Genomic DNA, 18,446 nt, shown 5'->3' with positions numbered 1-18,446 from the left:
ATTGTTTTATACTCGTGTGCCTTCTCAGGCAGGGATCTTGCCTTTTAGCTTGAAGCTTTCCTCAGTCCCGTTATAAAGGGAAATACCAAACCCACCTAAATAGTCATTCACTGATTTAAGATGTTCTGCTCTCTGTATCTACAGTCATTGGAAAAAAGCTTGCAAAAGACAAAAAAGAAAAGAAAGTTGCACATCCCATAAGAAGGGACTCCATCCCACCCCTGCAGCAAATCACAGCATTCCAGACCATCAGGCTCAGCTGCTGTTTCTGTGGAATTCTGCTGCTTAAATTTGTCCTCCCCTTAAAATGGTGTTCAAACAAGGCAGTCCTCTGTGACCCAAAGCCTGTTAGTGACTGCTGCATCTCTGTCAATGTAAGCAATTTCCATTCTTTCCTCAGTAAACCCAAATTGCTCTCCATGCTCAGGCCCTTTGCTGTGCAATATGGACTCATTTTCTGCATGGCAAGTATATAATTCTCCAGGCTGGCAGCAGTGTGATTGCTCTGTTAATTATGTACAATCAGTCCTACTGTCAATCCACCATAAAAATACAGACCTCTGTGTGCTCCAGAGTGGTGCACTTCAAGGGAATGGAAATTATTTGCTGTATACAAAGTGTGAATGCACGTATCATAGAAAGGAGCTAAATAAATATGTGTATGTGAGGGTATGTAAACTCATACAAGGGTATGTATACACACTCACATATAAATAATTTCTGTTTATCTAGAACTAATGTGACAAAAACTGCAGCAAATCATACCCTGCAGATTTAAATTTCATTCATTTTGCTGTGCTCCATGGTATCTCAATTAACTGTAGATTCAGAGGTAATTCATTCTTTTACTTGCAGTGTTACCAGGGAGAGAAATCTCTCCCTGCCATCTTGTTGCCTAATAAATTTTACTGCTCTTAACTATGTAAAATGAGTATTTCTTTTGTGGTTGCCCTACAAGATGAAGGAATTCTTCAGGAAACCAATGAAAGAATAATTTCCTTGATGTTTTCAAGCAAATAATAATTAAAATGCTGATGTTTAATCTGTCTGAAATTGAAGAAAAAGCTAAAATCCACAAATAGTTTTCAAACAGAAATCCAAATGAAAAACGAACTGGTCTTGTCAAAACACAGGAATTTAATGTTTAAAAACCTCTGAATTATGTAATTAGATTTTATTTGAGTTAAAAATATTGATTTAAAGAAGGGATTCATTTAGAAAACTTGAATAGTGTACTTGCAAAATATTAAAATTTGTTGAAACTGATTATAGGCTACAAGATTTTCCTGCATTAAAAACAGATCAGTGGAAAGAGATATTTTCCTTCAGAGTTACTTTTTTTTCAGAAAGGCCTTCCTTAGAAAAAAAAAATAAAATATCCTGGCTCACAGTCTGGGTCTCCTCTGAATTCAGCACTAATGTGTATATATATATATATATATATATAACTTGGAATCTGTGCCCCAAAGCTGCTCCTCTGTATTCAGTGTGGAGCACTTTTTTGTCTGTTTTATTTTGGACATGTAGAGGAGGAAGAAGTCCTGCTGGCTGTACCAATACCTTTGGGACAGAGAGGAAATGATGCAGAGGGAAGCAGAGATCAGCTCTGTGTTTTTCCACGTTTTCCATACCTTGACAAGAACCATGGCAGAGAGAGGGGCTGTGTGTCTGATGCTGTGCCCAGGGCATAAAGGGAGGTGGATTTTGAGGGGTCACAAATAGAAAGCACCTGGCTGTGTGACAGGTGCTCATCTTAGAGGAGAGAAGAAGCAATTTCTTCTGTCTGGCTCCCTGGAGCCTGCTCATCCTCCCTCCCAGCCCGTGGAGCATTTGGTCAGCAGTGCTGCAGCCTCTGTGCTCTCCTCCCAGCCCATAAGTACTTCCTGCATTTAAGCTCCTCTCTGCTTACTGTCATAACAAATAATTATAAGAATTTATAGCGTGTTTCTTTAGCCCTTGAGCTGTGATTGCTTATGCATCTGTGGCATAACTCAGTGGTTAACAAAGGCTGCCTTTGCCAGGCTGTGCACTGTGCTCCTGGGGAAGGCTCAGCCATCCCCACTTTATTGCTCACATCCCAGAGCTAAGTGAAGAGGAATCTTCTAATTCTCAGAGAGGTGAACTTCCATCAAAACTCTGATACCCTCATGCTACACTTCATCTAGCAGCCAGCACTTAGCAGAGCACCCTGGGGACAGCAAAGGGAGGGCTGGGGAAAGCAGATGTGAAGGATTTCACATTCTGTGTCATCACTGTCAGGCTGTTTATCACAATTTTTGCATGAAAATCTTGTTTGGCAGCAATCCTGCCCCTCCTCCAAACTGACAATAGTTGTATGAGTAAATGGGTGAGGGGAAGACAAGGTAATTTAGAATATCACTTTTAATGTTAATTCTTTTATTGAGGTGTCAACTCTGGGAAAAGCTTTATGAATGAGGTGAGTTAAGGTGCATGTGCTGAATTTCTCATGATAAAAGAAACATGAGGACAGACATTTTAGCAGGACTTGTTGCACTGGGACAAAGCATAGTGGATTTGAACTAAAAGGTGGCCTATTTTTGATTGGATATAGGGAGGAATTTCCTTGTAATGAGCATGGGGAAACACTGGGACAGGCTGCCCAGAGAGGTGACTGTCGCCCTATCCCTGGAAACTTTCAAGGTCAGGTTGGATGGGGCTCTGAGCAACCTGATCTAGAGGAAGGTGTCCCTGCCCATGGCTGGGGGGGTTGGGTTAGATGACTTTTAAAGGTCCTTTCCAACCCAAACTCTTCTATGATTCTGTGAGAAACTCCCTCATGCTGGTCACACTCTGCTCAGGAGCAGGAATGTGCCTGTGGGAAAGCTCCAGGTGAAGCTGAATGTACAAACCTTTGAGCAGCAGGCAGGAGGAAGCAGCCCAACCTCAGACATATTTAGAGTGTGAGTTTCCTGGATAAAGGACAACAAAAGTAGGAAAAGACTTTTGGGGAGAAAAAGGTGCAAGCAGCCTCAGGATTCAAAGTTGTGCAAGGCTAAGAATGATCCATCATTACTGAAACAACAGGACTTGGGTTTTCCTGCTTGGTGTTTTTAGTTTCAGTGATTATGGTCGGGAACCAACTCAAGGGTAGAGCTTGAATGAAATTTCTTTGGGTTCTAGGTTGGCCTAGAGTTTAAGTCTGAAGTCAACACATCCAAAGTATATTAAATTTTCAAAGACCAATGGTGCAAACAGACATATATTTAAGAAAAAATTATTCTAATGCTGCAAGAGCTTGGTTAGTTGTCCTGGTTTCAGCTGGGATAGATTAATTTTCTTCCTAGCAGAAGGTACAATGCTGTGTTTTGGGCTCAGAATGAGAGTAATGTTGGTAACGCTCTGATGTTTTGGTTGTTACTAAGCAGAGCTTATTCTAGGGGAAGGAATTTTCATCTTCCCCATCCTCTGACAGTGAGGAGATGCACAAGAATCCATAATGGGGCATAGTAAGGGCATCCCTTGTTCTTCCTGGGGTTAATTCCTCTTTCTTTGTTGTTTTCCTTGTCATTACATTATTATTATTATTATTATCATCATTATCACTATTATTTTATTTTATTGCAATTCTGGTTTTAAACTTTTCCTATCTCAACCCATGGTCTTTGCCTTTTTTTTTTCTGATTGTCCTCCCCATCCCACCAAGCTGGAGCAAGCAGCTGTATGCTACTTCACCACTGGCTGGAGTTAAAACACAACATTAGGATTTGGAGAAAGGAAGGGAGCTGCTGTATGTCCATATGTTATTTCACATTTAACAGTTGGAGTTCTTTTTATATTGTCATAGAAATATTATCATGTCTTTTCTGTGTTTATACACTCCTCTTATAATTCCTCACTCAAATGTTTGAACACACCTCAGATAGTTTCTCAGTTATATTTTATTTGCTTTTTGTGCCGTGCCTTTCCCTGAATGACTCCTTTTTAAAGTTTTGGACTGAGCTCCACATGAAGTAAAAAGTCTGATTTCTTCCTAACACCCACTCATTACTCATCTGAGCAGGTGCTGAATGGTTGAGATGACAATTATAACTGACCATGACCAAATGGCCAGAAAGGTAATGTACCATGCTCTGGGATTTGATTACTGAGCTGAAAGGGCAAAAGATGATGTCCTCCAAATTTAATATAAAAATAAAATATAAAACCACAAAAAAAAAAAAAAAAAAAAAAAAAAAACTTCCCCTACTTGACTTTCTAGTAAGATGAGAACTGAGCAAGGAAACATAAGCCTTACAAAAGAAACATGCAGAATTAATTATCTGGCAGTATTTACACAGGACTCTTTCACAGCTGAGTGCAATACACCCAGAGTAAAAATGTCATTTCCTCCTCCTCTGGCCAGCCCCAGGTCTTCCCTCTGCTTCCCCAGTTGCCATTGTGAACCTTCAGATCAGAACATTTATTTATCCCAAGCAGAAATGGCATCCCTGACCAGTGAGCTCAAACTCTGCCATTACTCCCACTTCCAATTGCCCAGTTTATATTTCAGAGCTGATTTATGGTACTTGCCTGCCTCACTGCCTGAATGCCCCAAGCAATTTAATCCATAATGCCCTTCTTGTAAAGAAATTACTCCTGAATTGCTCACAGGTTAGTTCTTCCATGGCACTCCATGCCCTGGTACTTTTCACTCATTCTCCATTTCAAACAGCTCAAAGGCAAGCTGTGATATGGGATTTTGATTATAATGTTCAGACTTAGTGCAGTTAAACTGGAGAGGGAAGAAAAGCACACTGCAAGTCTCTTTTGGGTTATTAAATGAATTTCAGCTGTGCAATGCTGAAATGAAACCCACATAAGTCCAAAGGATTGCTTGGGGTTTAAACAGTGTAAAGAGCTGAATTTGACAACCTGTCTCAAGCTGGGAGGAAAGGGAGTTAAAGTGCTGCATTCCTCAGAGAGCCTTACAGATGCAATGTTTGTGGCTGTCACTGTTTGTGGGAAACTAAATCAGTAATAATTTTGGTTTGGTTTGTTCATCCTCGTTATATTTTCTCAAACAAATGGTAATATCCAGGGTTACATCTTATTCTTGCTCCTTTACATGTTTAACTAATTCTGTGTAACTCTTGCGTGGCGATTGGCACTTGTAATAGGATTTTAATAGGATGTGGATCTAGAAGAGATTGACTGAAGTGCAATTCCATAAGGCAAATGTGAGTTTTACACCTAAATGCCACACATTACAGGCCCATCAAGTTACAAAGACTGGGAAGCTGTTTTTGTGGTGGAACTCTGTTATGGCCCTCGAGAAAACAGATGGAAACCTGGTCTTTTCCTGTGAGAACCTGTGGAAAATGACATAGGGGGTCACTTTCATTTTTACCTGTATATCTTAGCTTGTGTGACCCAGACATGAATTAAATGGAAGATCAACTATGGCCTAACCCAGCTGAAAAAGGGATATGTAAAGGGAAATACCTTGATAATATTATCCTTACTTTTATCTTATTACATAAGGAATACAAATGAGTAAAATGGTATTGCTAATGGCATTTGAAACTAAATAAAAGAAAATTTGGATGTCTCTCTTATAAAAATTTAGAATGAAAAGAGTTACTGTTCAAGACACAAAGGATGAAAATAAATCTACCTCTGCAGAAAATAAAATTTTAAAAATCCTGAATAATGAGTGCTGTCAATTACAGCAATACCTTACTCTGCAGATATGTGCTGCTGTTTGGCTGCACAATTGTTTTTGTCCCAGTAATATCTGTGGACTGGTATTTTTACAGTATTGTAAGGCTTGCTGCAAACTCAGCCCAAAAGGGAAATGCAGAGCTGGGGGCAGATCTGAGAAATCAGACACAGAATAGGAAGTGACAGGGAATTAAGCACAGAGTGCAGGTTTCTCTTTCCTGATCTGGGAATTTGTGCACAGCAATTCTGATACCCTGGGAACCAAGAACTCCAGGACAGGACTTGAAATCTGCTCTCCACCAGGACAAACAAGGGGCAAATCACAGCCTAGTTTATTCCTGGTTCCTCATTCCAAGCCTCATTCCTGCAAAACTCAAACTGGAACTAGAGTGAACCCCTTGTGTGCCATCCTGGAGGATGTGAAGAATGACAAGGTGCCCATGCACAGAAACAGAAACAGAAACAGAGGTGTGGCTGGGACCAGCTTGGCAGCTGGGCTCCCATGGGGTCCATCTTCTGAAAAATCTCTCCACCACATGAACCAAGGCACAGAAAATGGGGAAATCTGGGAGATTTACTAAATCCTCCTGGTCTGAGCTAAAACCAGACAGGTGCAGGTGCACCCTAAAGGACAGTCCACCCATGTAAAGGTGGGCACCTACTTGTGTACCTGCAGGACTCAGACAAAAGTCTCTGCACTGCAAATACTAGTGTGGAATTTAGAATAAATATTTTTACTACAAAACTATCACAGGCATTGTATTACGTAGCTCTGGCTGAATTAAATGTTTTGAAAGTATCAGCATGTTTGATTTCTGAACCACATCACCTGTGGAACCACATTAACTTGCTACACATGTGCCAGGTGCCTCACTGCAAGGCAGGTAGCAGCAGACAGGTTCTCTCTTTGTGCTGGGGAGGCTGGAGGAAACAGAGATCTCCAGGAACAGTAGAAAGATCTTTAAAGAGAAAAAGTTGGAAAAAAAAAACCTCACAGGAAAGAAATTTTTTCAAGAAGGCTTTTAAGGATTAAGTGACTCTGAATTGCTACAAAATCATCACATGTAGGCTCTTGTGAGGTGTCTTCTGGGTTTTCCTGGGATTTGGAAAGTATTTCTGTGTTTTGCTGAAGTACAGCTGAAAGCACTAAGTCAGCATTAACCGTGTGCGTGTCAGACTATCAGAAAAGTAAAAAAAAAAAAAGAAATTACAAGGAATGTAAGGGCCAGGAAAGAGCCAGAGTGGAGCCCCCAGTACAACAACCATGTCACTGTTAAAAGAGCACTCCTGGATTTCTTAATCTGAGCTCATTTAATCCACAATTCCAGGCAGGTTGGGGTCTGTGACAGACACAAAGTTTCCAATAGAGGAACAGGCAGTTTTGAAAGCACCACTGCCTCTTGCTTTGTCTGCACAAAGAGAAGCCTGCACACATCTATTTTCCTTTCACTGCTGTCATACAGATTAAAGCATCCTTTGGGTAAAGTTTATGAACCTGTTGGAGGCTGCTGCAGCATCACGTGCACACCCATCTTTCCTGACCTCTGCTTGCCTTTTTGGTTCTTTGGTAAAGCCCATCTAAAGTTTCTTTTCTCTTCTTGTACAAAGTTTGCTTCCTGCTTTTCAGAGGTTCATTGCTATGATCTCTTTCCCATTCCCTGTTGCCTTTTAAAATTCTCTCTTTTTGACCTGTACCTCTCCATCTTCTCTGGGAGATTTCAACTCACTCCTAACTCCTTCCTTTCCTTCAGACAGATAAGAAAAACACTCCTTCTCTAGGTGTCTGTCAGCTCTTCAGCATACTAATTGCTGTTTGTCAAAGAGCAATCATTAAAATGCACAGTGACTGCAGAGAAAGAGCTGTAATGGCCTGAGATAAAAGTGTTCCCTCTGTCTTTACTGCTGGCCCTGAGCAGGTGGTCACTGCCCTGCAGCTCAGTGAAGGACAGTGTTTTCCTCAAAACCTGCTTTAGCTGCCTGCATGAGCTTCTTGACTATTAATTACACCAGCCCCATAGAAGTGCTGCTCAAAATGGTGCAGACTGGCTCACTCTCCTATCACTTCTTCCTAGCATATTAAATTTTTTAATCTCCTTCTCAGCCATTCTAATGGCATTACCTTGAATTCCCTAGACTTATTCAGTAATTTTACATTTTTTTTTCTGAGGTGGGTGAAGCTGATCTGTGTTTTCCTGGGAAAATTGCCTTTTGTGGTGGTAACCACCACAATTAGATTAACAATGGCATAAGCAGCTGGGAGAATTGGACATCTGGTTGGGAGTGTGTTGTTCAATATGTCTAGCTGGAGGTTATACATACACTGGCTGTTCAAGGATAGGCAGTCTTCCTAATAAGTTTTTGTTCACACAAGAATGTTTGAATTGTATACAAAAAAGTGTGTAAAATATGAGATCCCTACAATACCATCAAGATACAGAGATATTGCATTAAGAATGTTTTCTGCAAGTAGAAAATCCCTCCATCAACTCAAACTGAGGTCTAAGAGATTTTTAGTTTAAACAAATATACTGTAGAGAAATGTATTATAGGCCTAAACTCGTGAAATCTTTGTGGTTCCCTCGCAAAAAGTTCTTGGTTTTCACAGAAATATTGAGTTCAATCATGTTTTCACTGAAAAAAATCACCTTCTCTCCATCATGTTGCTTTCCTCAATGTCAGTTATTTACAATATAGGAATCAGTGGCATGGGCAAAGATTTTACACGTTACTTTTGACCCTCAGCATCATCTCAGTTATTTCAGTGGGTTTATTTGGTTTTACTGCCTTGAACTTAAATGGCAATGCTATTAATGAGGTACAAGAAAAAAAAAAACCCAGATTTTCTTTGAAATATTTATTTCCTCTCAGGTTTCCTGACAAATGAAAACATAGGAAAATTTGTCATAATTTTTTACTCTGTAGTCCAGGTCTAAGCAAACTCAGCCTCACAGATTGCCTGTGCTCAATTGGGGAAAGCCTTTGAGAGACCTCTAAATATTACATTAAGTCTGACAGAGATAGAATTGACCCTTATTGTGTTGCCCGATCCGAGTAGAAAGACACAAAACAACAAAGTTGTTTTATGCGGTGCTTTATTGAGGGCCCTGGGGACCTGAGGACTATTGTCCAAAGTCAGAGCCCCAATTTGCCACAGAATTTACAGGGTTTATATATCTTTCTTAACATGATTGCTTCATTTACTCCATGTGCATTGCTAAGCATTTTTAATCAACGTCATGATACACCCAACATCTCCCTGCACACTTTTAGAGATAGCATACAGAGATTTATTAGGTACACCCTGACATCCGTTACTCAGCCAAAAGGTGCATTCCATAGATAAGGTTTAGTACATTTTCTAGATAATACATCTTCCGATCTACCTGGCACTAAAGCACTAAAGTTCACTTGAAGTTTACCGGGCCTATGAGGCCTTAGCATAACTACTGCTACTTATGCTAACTTTATATTGTTTCACTAATCTAGGCATCTGTTAACTAGAATATAATTTTCAATCATTTCTGCAACAAGTCCCCCCTTTTGAGCATTCTTCAGATCTTCTGCAAGGATGCTCAACCTTCAGCTTCGGTTCTTCTAGGAAGGGCAGGAAGGGCCACCTCTTCGTATTTAGGCGGGGGAATTCCCAATCCGTAGTTTCTTCCTATAGCTTTTACCAATCTTCGGGTTCGTCTTGTTTCCTTGGTTATTATTCCTAAAACACACTTATATGCTATCCAAGCAACAATTAGTACAATCACAAACAACAATATATATTGCAGTATTGACGATATCCAACCAGAAACCTGAAGCCCCATTGAGTCTAACAAGGCTCCTATCCAATTGTGCTGGGCCTCCTTTTCAATTTCCTTTGTTCCAGATTCCACTATTTCTAGTTGGGAGATATCCTTCTCTACCTCGATTGTTACATTTGGGATATGGATGCAACAGTGGTCAATTCTTTTGTTTAAATACCCACAGACTCCATGCTCCTTCAATAACAACATATCTAGAGCCATTCTATTTTGGAGAGTCATACGGGAAGTAGCCTGCAACTGTAAGTTCAAATCAGTGAACCCTTTTCTAGTTGCTACTGCCAGTCTCTCTGTTTGTCCCAGTAGCTTAAACAACATTTCTCTATTTCTATATGTAGCTATTGGTGCAAACAAAGATTCCAATGCCCATCCAAACTTCACCCCGCTGTCTGGTTCATGCCATTGATCTTCATCTCCTAATAAATTCAAATCATCATCAATTTCTCTCTTTCTCCTAGTCCCTGATTCCCTTAACTTAGACTGTTTCCACAAAGGACATAGCGTTGGTATTCCCAAAGTTACTTGTGTCACTGGTCCGTCCAAAGGGAGATGAGTGGTCTACTGTCCATGTTCCATTACCCACACCAAATTTCCTGGACTTCTGAGTGTAGTTGTTCTACAGGAGACCCTTCCATAAAATCTATTCATAAGGGGTTTGCTTGGTACTGTATGATTGTATTTCCTACATTCACATCCCCATTTCAAAAGGACCCTTACCGGGACTAGGCTAATTTGATCCCCTGGAGTATCACATGTATAAACTTCTGTACAATTCCAGTTTTCCTTTGTTATCACCCTCTCTCTAGTTGAGGTATATATCTCCGACACTTCGTCATGTGATTGGTTTTTACTTCCTGACCACTGTACACACCAATCAACAGGCCCAATATAACTATAGTGTTCCAGCAAACTTGGACCCCAAATTGCCTCCCAGTGGTCCCATATGGGCTGTTCTTGTGTCATATTATGACATTGCATTTCCCGGGATAATTGCTTCCTCTTGATTTGTTGGTCTTGCTTATCAAAACACCAACCATAATTTCCTAATCTTCCATACAATCCAGGTTTTGGTTCGTATCTACCTCCTTTTTCCCGACAATCCCAAATTGATGAATATCTCCATACAGGGGAATAGCCTTCTTTAATCTCTACTACCTCCTTCTCCACAACCTCCATTTGACACATAACTGTCATGTTCCCTTGTATTGTTGGAGGCATTGGGACCGGAATCACTCCCCATGGAATAGGTTCCCCAGCTGCCTGTGGGAGCGGAAGACATGCTGTGATTCGTGAGACATTTTGTACTGTCCCAAAATCTCTGATCAATCCTACTATCAGATTTTCTTGTTCCTGCTCATTTTGAATAGTGATATTGGTTTCTCTTACTCCTCTTGGTTTCCCTCGAGTGAGTGAGACTATCGTCCTTGAATGTCCCCACCAAGAATCCTTGCTAATCCAGCACCAGTAATATCCCTCGTCCTCAGGCTGTACGTCCTTGATTATAAGGATGACAGTTTGGTCTGATCGTTTTTCCCTGCGATATTTCCCTTCCTTGTCCCATATATTGTTTCCCTTAAACCACCATCCATATTCAATAAACTGTACATCTCTTTCTATCTTACAGACTAGAATGACTGCCTTGTTCCGTACTGCTCGAAATATTCCACGTGTTGCTTTAACCCTTTCTCCCAAATGTGCCTTAGCTATTGACGATCGGATACCATAGTCTGCATCTAATCCACACATAACTAAACACAGATAATGCCCTTCATCCATGCCTTGTTTAGGGTCCGAGATGTTTAACCACCCAATTCCTCTGTCCCCTACTTTCCACCAACTCACCCCCTGGTCAATTTGTTCCCACATTTGTTGTTGTTCTCTCCACCACTTAACCTTCACATCTTGTTTACATGCTTCTGTCAGCGTGAATGGGCAATTGAGCTTTAACGGGGGACCGTCCCAAATGTCTTGAATAGCGGATGTTGGCTTAACTGACACCGATTCCTGAGAGACAGTTCCTTCCCGTAATCTCCAAGATACCACCCTCAATTTGATTTTCTTATAGTCAAAGCTATACTTAATTTGCACTATACACATATAGATTTCCATATCTTCCTTGGTTACTTGCTTTAATTGTAATGTGGTATTTCCTTTCTGTGCATCCCTATCCCAAACGGTAGTAAAACTTGCCTTGGGGTACCCAGCTCCTTGTTTCCAGAATACTCGTAAATCTCGGGCTTCAGCTTTCTGGTCATTGGTAACAGCACAGGTCAGATTCACATCCATCCCTTCCATGATTCCGACAACAGATTCTGAAACAGTAACAACCACAACACCTTGAGTAGGTATCAATTTCATCATTACCAGTAACAGAATAATTAAGAATGCGGCTTTGCGCGAAATATCATTCGCGTCGGGGAGACCATCTGAGCCTCCCATTGTGTTGGAATTTTCTTGACTCGAGTGTAGTGGATCCAGGTGTCGATTCCCGCCACCTTTACTGCTGTGTATGTCGTCAGGATCACCTGGTAAGGACCGTCCCATGTTTCTTTCAGTGGATCAGTAAACCAGTTTTTCACATACACTCGGTCACCAGGCTGGATGTCATGGACGGGGTTCTCCAGTGGTAGAGGTCGGTTCCACTGCAGGGCTCCCCGTAGGCTGTTGAGAGTTCTGTTTAGTGACATTACATAGTTAAATATCACTTGATCCCCTTGTACATGCAAATCTCCCTTCAGTACAGTAGCATGATAAGGTTTCCCATATAGAATCTCATAAGGACTTACTCCCAACCTCTCTCTGGGCTTTATCCTAATTCGCAATAGAGCTAACGGTAATGCTTGCGGCCATTGCATTTTAGCTTCCTGACAAATTTTCTTAATTTGCCCTTTCAATGTTTGATTCATTCTTTCAACCTGACCACTTGATTGAGGTCGCCAAGGTGTGTGCAAGTCCCATGATATGTCCAGCATCCTGGCTACTGTTTGAACGACTCCAGCTATAAAATGTGGACCTCTATCTGACGATAACCCTAGAGGTACTCCAAACCTGGGAATTATCTCCTTGAGCAATGTCCTGACCACTTCTTTAGCCTGATTTGTCCTACAGGGGTAGGCTTCTGGCCATCCTGAAAAGGTACAGACATACACTAATAAGTATTTGAAATTCTGTGCTTTTGGTAACTCGGAAAAATCTACCTGCCAATAATCTCCTGGTTCCGGTCCTACCTGTAGTTTCCCCAGTTGAATTTGTTTCCTGACAATCGGATTGTTTTTCAAACAGACTGGGCACATTGCATTCACCCGTTTTGCAAGTGTTAACATCTGGTTCGAAACTATCTCTCTCCGTAAGAATTTTACGAGCATCTCCGCACCCCAATGGCATTTGTTATGTTCTGTTTCAAGGATGACTTTCATTATTTTTGCTGGTACCACTACTTGTCCCGTTGTTGTCACGTACCATCCAGTCGTGTTCTTTTGTGCATTCAATAACGTTGCCAGCTTCTCATCGTCTGTTGTGTATTTGGGTGCCTGGTTTAGGAAGGGATTCACTGGGCTTACCTTGACAGGTATTAATGCCATCTGAGTCCATACCTCTCGTGCCACCTTTCGAGCTGTCACATCTGCCAAATCATTTCCACGATAAATTTTTCCTTCCTCCTTCCGATGTCCTCTTACGTGCATTACCGCAACTTTTGTCGGCCTGTGTACTGCTTCCAGCAAGGCTAGGATTTCTTCTTTGTATTTGATAGAAGTTCCCTGTGAACTGAGTAGTCCCCTCTCCTTCCACAATGCCCCATGTATATGAATTACCCCGAAGGCATATTTAGAATCGGTCCAAATGTTAACCTTCGTTCCAGTACTCAGAATAAGGGCTCGTGTAAGCCCAATTATCTCTGCCTTCTGAGCTGAGGTGCCAGGAGGTAAAGCTTTTGCCTCTACCACCGTATGAACAGTCACCACGGCATACCCTGCATACCTGGTACCACTTTCCGCATAGCTTGATCCGTCCGTAAACAGTTCCCAATCTGGATCTTCTAGTGGTGTGTCCTTAAGATCCATCCGACTTGCGTATACCTGCTCGATAACCTCCACACAATCATGCGCCAATTCCCCTTCCTCCTGTTCACTGCGGAGAAATTCTGCTGGATTGATATGATTAGTTATTTTCAATTCTACATCATCCTGCTCTCTCAATATGGCTTGGTACTGCAGCATTCGGCTAGATGATAACCAGTGACCCCCCCTTTTGTTCCAAAACAGCCAGTACCATATGGGGCACAAATACCTCCATTTTCTTGCCCATTGTCAATTTTCTGGCTTCTTGAATGAGGATCACCGTGGCCGCAACCACCCGCAAGCACGACGGCCAACCAGCACTAACTGTGTCCAGCTGTTTCGAGAAGTATCCCACCGGGCGTTTCCATGACCCGATCCGTTGAGTTAACACTCCCAGAGCCAATTTTTGTCTCTCGTTCACGTACAACTGAAAGTCCTTGCTTAGATCCGGGAGCCCTAAAGCCGGGGCCTCCTTCAGGGCTTGCTTTAAATTCTGAAAGGCATTCTTCCTTAACCTGTCCCAGTTCAGCTGTGGTTCCTTCAGGGCCTCATACAATGGTTTTGCTAATAACCCAAAATTCGGAATCCACAATCGACACCATCCTACCATCCCCAGGAAAGATCTTAATTCTTGATGACTCCTCGGGAGCGGGATGGCGCAAATGGCCTCCACTCGGTTGATTCCCAACCGTCTCTGACCCTGAATGATTTCACAACCCAGGTAAATCACACTTTCCTTTACTAGCTGTGCTTTTTCCTTTGATACTCGATATCCAGCCTGGCCCAGCATGTTCAACAATGCTATTGTAAGTTTCAAACACAGTTCTTTCTCTTCAGTGGCTAGAAAAATATCATCGACATACTGCAAAATCACGTATGAGGACGGTGAGTCTCTTACCTCAGTCATCTGCCATCCTTCCAATTCTTTTGCCAACTGATTCCCAAATATCGAGGGACTGTTTTTAAATCCTTGGGGAATTCTCGTCCAGGTGAGTTGCTTCTTACGACCGGTGTCTGGGCTTTCCCATTCGAAGGCAAAATATTTCCTACTTTGCAATGCCAAGGGAATGCAGAAGAATGCATCCTTCAAATCAATCACAGTGAACCATTTAAATTTTTCAGACACAGATGTTAACAGAGTATATGGATTTGCAACCACCGGGTGAATATCCTTAACAATGTTATTAATTGCCCGTAAATCCTGTACCAATCTATACTTACCGTTAGGCTTCTTTACGGGGAAAATAGGGGTATTGTATTCTGATTCACATTCTTCCAGTATTCCTTGTGTTAAAAATTGGGCTATGAGAGGAGCGACCCCCTTTTTGGCTTCAAGTTTAATAGGATACTGTTTTATATTTACAGGTTGTGCCCCTTCTTTTAATTCCACTATTACTGGTTGAGCAGCTTTGGACTTCCCCGGGACTCCTGTCTCCCATACCCATGGTACCACAGCCTGTTCCACCTCCTCAGGGATAGGGGTGGGTTCTACTTCCTTGATCACAAATAATTTGGCTATTTCTTCCTCAGGGACTTCTACTTTAACTCTTCCATCCTCAAACAGAATTTTCATATTCAAAAGAGATAGCAAATCCCTTCCGAATAGTGACTTGGGGCAATTGGGCATATATAAAAATTGATGATCTAACTCTTTTCCTCCAAATCTTAAATTTAATGGCTGTAGGAACGGCCTTTCTTCCAACTGGCCCATTGCTCCTACTACTTGCACTGTAGTGTCACTGATTGGTCCCAATCGTTTATTTAAAACCGAATAAGTGGCCCCAGTATCTATAGTAAATTCCTGCTCTTTCCCTTCGATTTCTAACCTAACCTTCAAATCCTGTTCTAGTCAGCTCTGATTCTGATAGTTTCCCAGGACCATAGCTTGAGCGACATCTCCTGGAGTCATCGGGTAGCTTGCTGGCATACTGCTATTCATTCCCACCCCGTTCATCCCATTCCTTACTGGACATTCGTTCTTCCAATGGCCTATCTGGCGACAAAAGGCACACTGGTTGGGTCCCAGAACTTGTCCCCGTCCCCCTGTATTTTGAAATCCTCCCCTACCGCGACCCATTCCTCGGCCCCGCATAGATCCACCTCTACCCCTCCCTCTATTTCCAGTTTGCTGAATTACTGCTAGAATCCCTGCTTGCTGCCTCTTGGCAGTCTCTCTTTCCCTATTGTTATATACTTTCCAGGCTACCTCCAGCATTTTATCCAAGTTGCGGGTATCCTCTCCCTCTAATTTCTGTAACTTCTTTCGGATATCATCTTGAGATTGTCCCATAAAGATTAATGCAAGCTGTAGCTTCCCTGGCTCATCCTCTACTTCCAAATTAGTATATTTTCTGGCAGTTTCCTTCAGTCTCTCTAGGAATGCTGATGGGGACTCGTTTTTGTCCTGCCTTACTGAATACAGTTTAGACCAATTCAATGTCTTGGGCATACCGGTTCTGATCCCTTCCAGCAACAATTCCTGGTATTCTTTAATTGCACTCATACCCCCGCTTGTATTCGGATCCCATCCCGGATCTTCACTCGGGACCAAATCATTAACAGTTCCTTCTGCTAACTGTAACCTTATAGCCTCTCTAGCTCTCTCCTTTGCTGCTTTTAAAACCATCTCCTTTTCTGTGGAATCCATCAATGTGTCCAACAACACCTGCAAATCATTCCAGTCCGGGTTCTGCGTTCTAATTATCATTTTTACCACCCGCGCCATCCTTTCTGGATCCTCCCGATAGCTTCCTGCAGACTGCTTCCAAATAACCAGATCTCCGGGGGAAAAGGGCACCTTTATCAGTACCCTATCCCCTTGGGGTCCCACCGCTTCCCTCAAGGGAGCTATTAACTTGGGTTCCCCAAGATTTCTTCGCCCTTGCCTTGTCCTATTCGCAAGAGGGGTTCTTTGCACATTTCCAGAAGGGCCGGGAGAGGGGGTATGAGGCTGTATTTTTATAGTTCTGCGTTCCTTCTTACTTTCCCCCGGTTTTTCCTCCTCACTATCATCGCTACTACTATCTCTAGGTAGCGGCGGGTATGAAGAAAGGGAAACCGGAGCAGGGGCTGAGGGAACACTTGGAGCCACGAACGGGGATAAATCCTCCTCTAGTCGGGAGGTTAAAGCCAAGCACTGAGTACATTTAGATTTTTCTTTGCACCCTCCGCATTCCGCATTCTTTAACTCCAAAACCATTATTCCACATTCCTTCTGCCACTCCTTTTTCTCCCTTAGGAGATAGAATAAATCCAAGTACGGCACCTCATCCCATTTCTCATTTCGTCTTAAAAACTGCATTAAAGGAGTGATCACCTCATAATCCACAGACCCGTTCACCGGCCACTCCGGTCCTACCCTTTCATATTCCGGCCACCAATGATTACAATAATCAATCATCTTTTCCTTCTCCAAATCCTGATAAAATCCTTCACTCCTCCACCGCTTCAATAAGCAACCTAGCGGAGTATTTCCCGGTATGTTATTGTTAGACTGGGCCATAGTTTTAAACGCTTTAAATGGCATCTTACTTCAATAACCTTACAGCAATCAGCCGCAACCACCAATACACACCAGCACTAAGCACAACCAGCAAAACTATAAATATCAACAGCTCGACTATTCCAACCATAAACAGCAAAAACAAACAGCAAATACAACACCAAGCACCACCAGCAAAACTATAAATATCAATAGCTCAATTATTTCAAACATAAACAGCAAAAATAAACAGCAAAAACAACAGCGTGATTATTATTAGATACCAAACCAACCAAAACCAATCTTGCCGTTTCTCGTCGCCGCGAGTGGCAAGTGCCGGACCTGCGCAGCTTTCGCCGCGTCTGACAGCCGGCGCCTAGGCTTCCCAACCAGACGTCTTAGCCCAATCCTGCGAGGATTACAACCTCGTCTTATGGACAGGCACCCCAATACCAATATCAGAAATAAAGCACCTTCGGGCTTACCTCCTCACAGTCGTCCGACAGGCGCAGGGGTCGGGCACGAACCGATGACTCCCCGAGAATCCCTCGGTGCCGGCGTGGAGTGGATCAGGACGTGAACCGCCCCAGCCACCTTCGGAGTCCTGCCGCGGTCGCCAGAAAACTGTTGCCCGATCCGAGTAGAAAGACACAAAACAACAAAGTTGTTTTATGCGGTGCTTTATTGAGGGCCCTGGGGACCTGAGGACTATTGTCCAAAGTCAGAGCCCCAATTTGCCACAGAATTTACAGGGTTTATATATCTTTCTTAACATGATTGCTTCATTTACTCCATGTGCATTGCTAAGCATTTTTAATCAACGTCATGATACACCCAACATCTCCCTGCACACTTTTAGAGATAGCATACAGAGATTTATTAGGTACACCCTGACATCCGTTACTCAGCCAAAAGGTGCATTCCATAGATAAGGTTTAGTACATTTTCTAGATAATACATCTTCCGATCTACCTGGCACTAAAGCACTAAAGTTCACTTGAAGTTTACCGGGCCTATGAGGCCTTAGCATAACTACTGCTACTTATGCTAACTTTATATTGTTTCACTAATCTAGGCATCTGTTAACTAGAATATAATTTTCAATCATTTCTGCAACAATTGTAGTAATTTAATTCCCAGACCATGAAAAAGTGACACTTTTTTACACATGTATTACAGGGTTAAGAGGGCAATGACTGTGCTGAAGGGCAGGTAAATTAATTTGACCCTCATGAAGAAAAATCTGTGAGAAGCCGGTTTTAATTCATTTTGTCTCCTACCAAGATTGGCAATTCTGACAAGATGCAGTGCCTGGGAGCACTGGGCTTGCTCTGCCTGATTGTCCCTGCTGCTGCTGTTGTTAACTTCTTCCCCACCTCTGCTCTTTCTTGAGCCACCTTAATCTGGATGCAGAGTTTATTGGAGTCACTCGAG

General features: G+C 42.3%; 1 protein-coding gene and 1 long non-coding RNA gene across 2 annotated transcripts; both read right to left on the bottom strand.

The window, feature by feature from the left end:
• Positions 1 to 8,736: 8,736 nt before the first annotated feature.
• Positions 8,737 to 10,084, bottom strand: LOC132326698 (uncharacterized). Its single transcript, XR_009486314.1, has 2 exons — positions 8,907 to 10,084; positions 8,737 to 8,835 (listed from the first exon to the last, which is right to left on the bottom strand). It is a non-coding gene; the product is annotated as an uncharacterized LOC132326698 (long non-coding RNA).
• A 5-nt stretch (positions 10,085 to 10,089) lies between these two features.
• LOC132327006 (uncharacterized) lies at positions 10,090 to 18,125 on the bottom strand. The gene is made up of 4 exons (XM_059845675.1): positions 17,847 to 18,125; positions 17,498 to 17,775; positions 10,140 to 12,146; positions 10,090 to 10,101 (listed from the first exon to the last, which is right to left on the bottom strand). The coding sequence occupies exons 3-4, from the start codon at positions 12,015 to 12,017 to the stop codon at positions 10,090 to 10,092; spliced, it is 1,890 nt and encodes a 629-aa protein (XP_059701658.1). The 5' UTR covers positions 12,018 to 12,146; positions 17,498 to 17,775; positions 17,847 to 18,125.
• Positions 18,126 to 18,446: the final 321 nt, after the last annotated feature.

This window comes from Haemorhous mexicanus, chromosome 4 (genome assembly GCF_027477595.1).
Source record: "Haemorhous mexicanus isolate bHaeMex1 chromosome 4, bHaeMex1.pri, whole genome shotgun sequence".
NCBI classification, from domain to species: Eukaryota; Metazoa; Chordata; class Aves; order Passeriformes; family Fringillidae; genus Haemorhous; species Haemorhous mexicanus.
The sequence above is the reverse complement of the archived record's forward strand: the minus strand, read 5'-3'. Positions and strand labels throughout refer to the sequence as shown.